The 8,605-nt window shown below is 42.1% G+C and overlaps 1 protein-coding gene across 3 annotated transcripts in view; it reads left to right on the top strand.

Annotated features, from left to right (window-relative positions):
• Positions 1-591: 591 nt before the first annotated feature.
• sptbn4a (spectrin, beta, non-erythrocytic 4a) overlaps positions 592-8,605 on the top strand; it is a 37,608-nt gene continuing 29,594 nt past the window's right edge. The window contains exons 1-3 of one of the 3 annotated variants that reach the window (XM_008428324.2): positions 3,872-4,119; positions 4,240-4,654; positions 4,875-5,029. In XM_008428324.2, coding sequence (XP_008426546.1) covers positions 4,907-5,029 — 123 coding nt within the window. In that variant the 5' untranslated portion in view covers positions 3,872-4,119; positions 4,240-4,654; positions 4,875-4,906. Of the gene's footprint in view, positions 996-3,871; positions 4,655-4,874; positions 5,030-8,605 lie in introns of those variants that run through there. The other 2 variants (XM_008428323.2, XM_008428325.2) reach the window with 2 other exon arrangements.

Raw genomic sequence — 8,605 nt, 5'->3', positions numbered from 1 at the left:
TGGTAAAGCGAAATGGATGGATGAACCTCTGAATTTCCCAGACACCAAACTGATGGTGGAGTACATGCTACGTAGAAAATATGGACCTACTCTATATGATGTTTGGGATGGGTTTTTTCTTCTTCTTCTTCGTCATTTTGTTTGCATAAAATTAAAGTTATATATGTGTGTGTGTGTGTGTGTGTGTGTGTGTGTGTGTGTGTGTGTGTGTGTGTGTGTGTGTGTACATCACACACTCACACACACATGCACACAATCACAAGTTCTCATGGGAACAATGCCAACAAGAACCAGATAGGATTTAAAAAAATTTTTTAAAGATAATGTTTCGGTTTTTCGCAGGTCAAATTTGTGACATACCAGTAGCGCCTGGAGCTGTACGGCTGTACGTACCTTAAGATTTTCCTTTAACTTAATTATTTATTTATTTATTTATTTGATTTCTTTATTATCTGACCCTCTTTACTATTAACAAAATCGTGGGGAAAAAAAAAAGGTATTTCGTATCAAAATATCTTGTATGACATCTGTGTGAGTCTGTGGGGGCGCGCGCGTGTCCGTCCTAAACCTGAATGCTATTGGTCAGTTTACTTTCAGTTTACTTTTGTTTATTTGGTGTCCTGGCGCTTTTTCTTTAAGCTAAAAATGAATAAGCGGAGTTTTAACCCTTTCCTAGTTCTAACATGAGTCGGGTGAACCCCGCCTGAGCTTTTTACCGTGTGCGCGGTTCTGGCAGGGGCCAAGTTTAGCAGCTTTTTTTTTTTGTGGTTTCGCTAACTGAAGAGCTAACGGGTCACCCGGTTGGCCGAGCATGACATCTGCGAGCTCTTCCTGTTCCTGAGCTTCTGCTGGAGGGCTAACGGTTAATTCTAGCTGAAACTTTGCCAAAAGAGTAGAAATCAGCCAAACATTGTGGCTTCACCTCCTCGTTGTCCTGAAGTCTCAGACACATGAACGTTGGGATCTCCATCATCCACCTCCCGTGGATCACACGGGTAGGCTTTGCTTTCCTGTTTTTATTATTTAGTATAATTTGTGTATTTAAAAGAGTGTATGTAATCCGCACATTACGTATGTGGCCTGTATTTTGTGTGTTTCAGGTTTGCGCTGGTTTTATGTGCATGGTGATGATGTGATTGTGCTCTCGTGGGTCAAATGCAGTGATGGCATAATAATATCCTGCACCTGCCGCTGTACTTTACAAGGCAGTGAATTTAAAACTAGCTTAAAAGTTTTGGAGAGATTAAAATGTTAAACGTTCTGGGACGTGGATTTACTTTTTTTTTTTTTTTACATAGGTTCGTGCTTGCATGCTAGTAAGACACAAAATTTGAGGTTGTTGAAGTTTCTTTAGTATTTCATAAAGATGATAAAATATCTTTCCCCAGAAAGCTTTGTCCAACAATATCCTTGGAACACTGCTTGTTTATGATGTTCCCAGAATAACAGTGGAGACAATGGAGAATCAGTTGATACCTTTAAAAATGGCTGGGTTTTCCTAATAGACTCAGCAGTGCAGATCTGTATAATGAGAACAACAACCAGCAACATTTTAACAGCATTGCAGAGGAGTACAATGTCACCAATACCAGAGAACGTTTCTGCAGCTGGCATCAACCAACTTCCATAGTTGGAAGCAGACCATAGAGATCCTGGTTGGTCATTTCTAACAATGCCACGAGACTGTAGCAAGGCTGAATGTAAAGAGAGATCAGAGAAGGAAGGTGGACATACTATGTGTCCAGGAGACCAGGTGGAAAGGCAGCAGGAATTGAATATTAGGAGAATAATTCAAGTTGTTCTATTCTGATGTAAATGGAAAGAAAAATTGAGAATGAGTTATACTGAAGGTAATCTGGTAAAAACCAACCCTTATTATACCCTTTGCTTCACACAAAGGCTCTGGACCCTCAACTATTGAGAAATAATTGCTTGCTGGAAACAGACTCTTGATGCTCAGGAGGTCCCAGGTGATTGAGCAGTTACATCTAATGTGATGAAGGAGGCAGGTAGGCGGGTACTTGGTGTGTCATCACGAAGGAGTAAAGTGGATTCCCTTAAGAAGGTTCTAGGCGGTGTACACCAGGATGGTGTAGTGTAAACCAACTCACCCAGCGAAGGGTTTATGGACAGCTGGTGTACTCTCAACAGGGTCCCCTTCCATAGGAGGCAGAACCGATAGAAGGTATTTATTGTGTACGTCAATGAGTCTTAGTGTACATGGAAACATACTAAGTTTTGAGGGTCCATCTAGTGTACATTAGGGAGACATAATGTACTCAGATTTTCCCAGGGAAGGTTACTTGTACACTGTGTAGTCTCTCCAGTGACACTCCATCTGTGGAAGGGACATCAAAGCAAGGACTTGCACATCAGGATTCTTAGCAAACTTTTCATATAGTCTAACTTCCCAACAGAAGCACATATGGAGACCTTCACCAAGCACTTACAGAGGAATGCGTGCATCAACCTCTTATCCTCAACTTTCCTTGTCGTGGTCTCATTGGGTTTTTGGGGTTAGAGCTCTCCTGTGGGGTGGGAGGTTCATGACGTCTGTGCCTGGGGGCATGTGTTCAATGTTTTTGTGCTGGTTGGATATAACCCAGTGTCCGAGCTTTTGTGTGGGCGAGGGAAACGGAGCTGTCTGCCTTTCTCCACCCCACAAAGAAGGAAAAAAATCTCCTCGGACCAGGGACTGGTTGCCCCTTTGGTAGGATGATACCTGGACCTGGGAGTATAGAGTGTGTGCCCGTGGCTTTCAGCTTCAGTTTTCATATGTTTTTCAGTTATCATTAATAAATTCTCTGCATTGTGGTTCAATCTTAAAACCGCAGTACATGACAAACTGGGAATAATCCAATAGTAATTCCACAATTATGTGCTAAATTTAAACTAACCGCCTCTTTCAAGAGACCTGCAGGACTTTTTATGTTTAATAGGCATTTCATTGGTGAAGTCATGTAATTTGTCAGGGTTTTTTTGTATGTATTGTTTGTATTCCACATCAAAAACATTGATGTTCATCTTGTGCTTATTTGAAACACTGTGTTGTGAATTTCAAAGTGAGATTAGCAAAGTCGATAAATAACAATCTATTAATCTCCAAAAGAAAAGAACACAGATGAAGCCAGACTGAGCAGCAAAACTTGGTGCTTCAGGACGGTGCTCCACTTTAACCTCATAAAACTTTAATCCCTATTTTGCTATAGTGATTTGTCTTTGTTCTATAACTGGCATTTAAAATAAAAAAAAGTATATAAAAATGCTTCAAATGCTACGTCAGTGCAGGCCTAAACTAAAGTCACGTTTTTATTCATATTTTCGTTGACAACATGTTGTCAACATATTGAGTAGAAATGATTTCAGATTTCAGAGTAAGCCGTGTTAGCCTCAGAGCAGAGCGTAACGCGGGCAACTTCTGTTCCAAGCAACATGCTGACAGCAGAAGAAACGCATGCGGGGTTTCTTAAAGCAGGCGAGTGATTAGTGATCCGAATCAGCCAGCTACATCTTGGACCACGGACGCACTTGTGCTCCTTCCCTTTCATTCAGCTGTTTCAGAAGCGACACCTCCCCCTCTTTCTTTCCCAATTCTCATCCAGCTCCGAGTGCAGTCATTTCTAGTGCAGAGAAATGTCCCCAGTGACAGTAAGGGATGACGCAGGCTCTCTCTTCCTCTCTCTGTTTCACTAACCCTCACGATCCCACCCTCCATCTCCTTGTAGCTCCAACACCATGTTTTCCCTCTCCTGACTTGCTCTCCCCTTCTTTTTTTCCTGCTTTGGTACTACCCTTTTCTCCATTTCCTCGCCCAGTCTCCCCGTCCCCCTCTCCTCTCACTGCCTCCCCCTCTCTCCCCTCCTTCTCACTCTGCTCCGGCACTGCAGTGCTGATTGTGATTGAACACACACACACACAAACACACGCGCGTGCACGCACACGCACTCACACACAGGCTTGCACGTCCGAACACACGCACACAGGAGCGTAGCTGAGTAGCAAGTACTGCAGCAGCATGCAGCATCTGCGGCTCAGCCATTCAGGGAATGAAGGAAGCAGATCGCGGGAGGGGAAATAGTTTGCTACCTCAGACCAGCCTGCTTGTGCACCTTAGCAGAGGTGAGGATAATGCATTTCAAGAGCGGATGGCTTATGCTATCCTGTCTCTTCTGCACTGCCTCTGCATCCCGCTCACCCTGCTCCTCCCACTCCAACTCTTCCTCCTCCTCCTCTCTACAGCATCATTAGACAGGACTACAGATTGACCGGGACTGGCAAGCGGTGGATGGTCAGGTTTTTTTTTTTTTTACCCCCCAGCTGAAGGATTCTTCTGTGGCTATGCTACATCTGCACTCTGGCTGCTGCTGGCTGGATTGTAACTGACTTCCGGAGCTTGAAAATAGCACCGAAGCGTACGAGGAATCTTGGATGTGTGTGTAGCATTCTGTACCAGTGTTGTCGCTGGTGCATTTCCTTCTCTTTTTTTTTTTTTTTTGTTGTTTTTTTTTCCCTGCTGGTTGTTTTTGCCTTCTCAGAGACTGGCTAGCAGGCACTGCAGCATCAGGACCGCAAGATCCATGAAGGGGTAGGGCATGAGGACCCAGGGGCAACCCTAAGGAAGGGCTTGAGTACTTCCATTGGTACCACTGCTAAGGTGCTCATCTTGATTTTTCTTTCTTTTTTTTTTTTTTCCAGAAAGGGGTGTCTGGTGGGGGGTTGGTGTGGGTGGTGACAGCACAGGTAACTAGGCCCCTACAGAGCAGAGCGGGTGGCTCTTGCGTAGAGGAGCCAGGCAGGACGTCCTGTGGGAAAGGGGGAAGAAGGGCTGACTGGAACGTTGGACTCCTGATGGTGGCTATTTTTGTCTCCCCTAGCTGAGCGTTTGGGACAGCAGGTGGAAGAGAAGATGCTTATGGCCCGAGACACGGCCCGGGATGAGGCTCAAAAGCTACACAGGAAGTGGCTGAAGCACCAGGCCTTTATGGCAGAGCTGGCCCGCAATAAGGAATGGCTGGCCAAGATAGAACAGGTGAGTGGAGGCGACCAGGAGGTGGAGAGCAGAAAGGCGGCACACGCTAAAGGGGGAACACACGAGTTTGCGGTGGGTGTGGTGAAAGTTGGAAGTGAAAAAGGTGAAGCTGAGTGAGGTGTCATCAGTCGGCTGTTCTATCTTCACCATGCTCAGGAACGTCCTGTTACACTCTCAAGGTTACATAGAAAGAACAGTGGTGTCATTTTTGCTTTCACGTTTAGTCGGATCTTCGTGCCTCTTTTAGGCCTTTTTGTTCTAATCAGACTTGGGCTTGCAGGCTGCAGAGAATCAAAATGAGAAAGCTCTAACTTTACAGCAGAAACACAACGTGTGCTACAGAGTCTGGTATAAGTCGGTGTGAAGCATTTATTGCTCTCTCTTGTTTGGTTTTTGAGTCCTGCATTGCCATCATGCTTTGCTACAACCTATCTACGCAGGATACCCCCCAGGCTCTCCGGCCTCAGTGGCTTGAAACCCACATGAGCCTCTAATGAAATCTGTTGACATCATTTTGGTTTCCAAGTTAAGCTTGTTGTTTAGAAATATATCACAGAGTTTCTGAACACGGTATGACATCTTCAGCTCAGAACCAGCACTGATTTTTATTTAAAGCAGAACAAGACATCAATCTTCCAGCTGCAGCTGAAATAAAAGCACATACTGGTCATAACGGTCATTGGAGCTATAATGGCACAAAAGTATAGACTCAACATCTGCTAGGTGGTTTTTTTCAGTCTCTTATTCAGCCGTTCTGCTCTTTGTAGAAAAACTTTAAGCTTAACAAGTTGATATTTGCTGGTTATGTGGTTGTCTGTGCTCACACCATGAATGTCTTTTTTTTTTTTTCATAAATATTTCAAATTTATTCAATTCGTCCATCTTGGAGGCCGTCTATCAGCCAGCTTAGCGTCAGTGTGCAGCAAAATCTGTGTTGCTCTTTGCTCCCTACAGGAGTGAACTTCAGTCACTCCTGCACAACCAGAGAGCAGTTTGGTGGAAACTGTTAGATTTAAACCATGTCCCTTTTAAACCTTAGTAGAACTTGCTGCTGGTAATCAGGGGCCCATGTATTGATGACTTATTGTAGTAAATCATTAATAGACTTACTACAATCTTTGACTGATCTCTAAAAATGACTGCAATCTAGATAAATCAAGAAGTGGTGTACTGCTGTCCAAAGCCCTAGCAACACGAGTATCCACAAAATGTCACACAGAAACCTTTTCTTTCTTGAAAACGCAGCAAACCTTTGTAGACTTTGACCAACATGCAATGTATTTACATCCCTTATAATATAAGAGTGTTTGTTGATATTTCCTTGTGTCTTAATTATTTATTTCCTTTGAATACATTAAAAAATTGATTAGACTTTATAGATTTTTGCACACCATTGTGGTAGTAAGCTGTGTAATAAAATATTCATTAGATACCAGGGAAACTAATTATAACCACAGCCTTGGAGTCAACACTACTAAAGTTTATTATCTAATGAGGAAAAGCTTTGGTTGTCCATGTGTGTGCAATGTGTTCTTCTTAGTTTTGGGGCAAAAACCCCCCCCAAACAAACCTGAATTTGCTTTGTGTCTTCAGTTCTTCAGTAAGTGTTGGAATACAGGCAGACCTATTTATTTTTATTATTTTGAGTTTTGTAAGCTGAAGTTCAGAGCAGGGGAAACAATCTCTCTTCAACTGTTACCCATGTGGAGGTGTTTGAAATATTCAGGGGAACACAGGAACAATTGGTTTTCTGTTTTACACATATTCCTTGTTTATTGGTTTGACAAAACAAATTCTTTGCCCAAACCTGAACAAAACAAATGTACACTAATTGGACATTTCCTGATAAAAGTTAATTTGCTGTAGCATTCACACCGCTGGTCTTAATTTTATAAAGAAGAAAAAAATAATCATATTTTTGTGATATTTTCATGAACATTTGGGGAAAAATTTGAGATTCTTGTGCCGCTTTAGGTCTTTTTGTGCTAATCAGAGTTTGACTTGAGAGCTGCAGAAAATCAAAATGAGAAAAGGCTAACTGGAGAGCAGAAAACTGAGAGTTTTAGAAATCCTAACATTATGCCTTATTTCGTTTGTGCCCTCCATCACTTCTGCACTTGACTCAACATGATAGGAGCTATACCACACTGATTTTACTTTGACTGGAAATAGTTGATTTATCCAGGAAAACACAAATTACATTTATTTACCAGATTTTAATCTCAGCACTGCTTTAGCCATGCTCAATAAATCCAAATAGCTAGTTACACTACACCATTTACATATTGTTCTTACTTATCAAACGAATCTTGAAGCCGAAATGTAAAAGTCATGTCTAAGAACCAGCACAGGGCTGTACTTTGACTGGGCCATTACAAAACCCTGATACTTTTCTTATTCTGCTATTGTGTGGGTTCGTTGCTGTGTTTGGGATCATTGTCCTCTTGATAACCCTGTTTGGACTCACACATTACCCTGATATCCACCATTCTCGACAGCTGGTTTGTAGTGTTGTTACTGTTATACACGGTTTAGTTTTAAGCGTCTTGGCTGAGTGACACCGCTGCTTTAGGCCAATCTCTCCAATGGATATTGTGATTCAACTTTAACATATTCTTTTCTAGACTGAAGCTTTTGTCTTGTCCCTAGGTTTGAGTGTGTGTGTGCATGGTTGTTTGTCCTGTGTGTCTCTGTGTTGCCCTGAGAAAGACTGGCGACCTGTCCAGGGTGTACCCCACCACTCGCCCGGAACGTTAGCTGGAGATAGGTACCAGCAACCCTCCCAACCCCACTAAGGGACAAGGGTGCAAGAAAATGGATGAATGGATGGATGAAATTACGAAAATAAATTCTCTTAATTTGTGCTAGGATGAGGTGCTTTTTCAGTCAAATCAAAATAGATGTAATTCGCAAAACTGCAATGGAAACACTTTATTCATATCATACATATCATTTGATCAACAGCTGGATGTTACTACTGGTGAAAACGATGAAGAAGACAACAGGAAGTTGTAGGAGGATGATGGTTTGGAGGATGTTTTTCGGACAATAAGCAGCCGGCTCTCAAAAGCGTCGCACAGTTCATTGACAATTCTGTGCCAATGAACAGAACTTGAATCTTTTGTGAAATTGCAGATTATAATTTCCCCAAAACACAGCACAAGTAGCCGCTCCCGGTTATAAGGGGTCATTCCAATGCCTGACCAACATGCAAATGTCTCCACAGATGGCTGATAGATGATGAATGTTGGCAACATGACTGAATTATGAATATATCTCATGTAGTTGTTATACATAAATCGCTGCCATTATTTTTAACAGCTTATTGCATGAACTAGATTATTCAAGTGTGATTTTCATTTCTTTTAATTTCTCATTTAACAGAACGCCGCGATTGCAAAATTGTGTTGTTTTTTTTCCGACATTAGCAAAATATTGACAGAGATTTGTGCACATTTGTAATAGAAACACAGCTACTGTTATTGCACTTTTGTACTTTTTTTTTCTTTACCTATTTGATTTCATTCCATCATATCACATATTTCATCCCATTTCAGCTGCAGACATAAACAAAGT

The sequence above is a fragment of the Poecilia reticulata genome, linkage group LG14 (genome assembly GCF_000633615.1).
Source record: "Poecilia reticulata strain Guanapo linkage group LG14, Guppy_female_1.0+MT, whole genome shotgun sequence".
NCBI lineage: Eukaryota > Metazoa > Chordata > Actinopteri > Cyprinodontiformes > Poeciliidae > Poecilia > Poecilia reticulata.
Note: the sequence above shows the minus strand (reverse complement) of the source record. Positions and strands in the feature narration are given on the sequence as shown.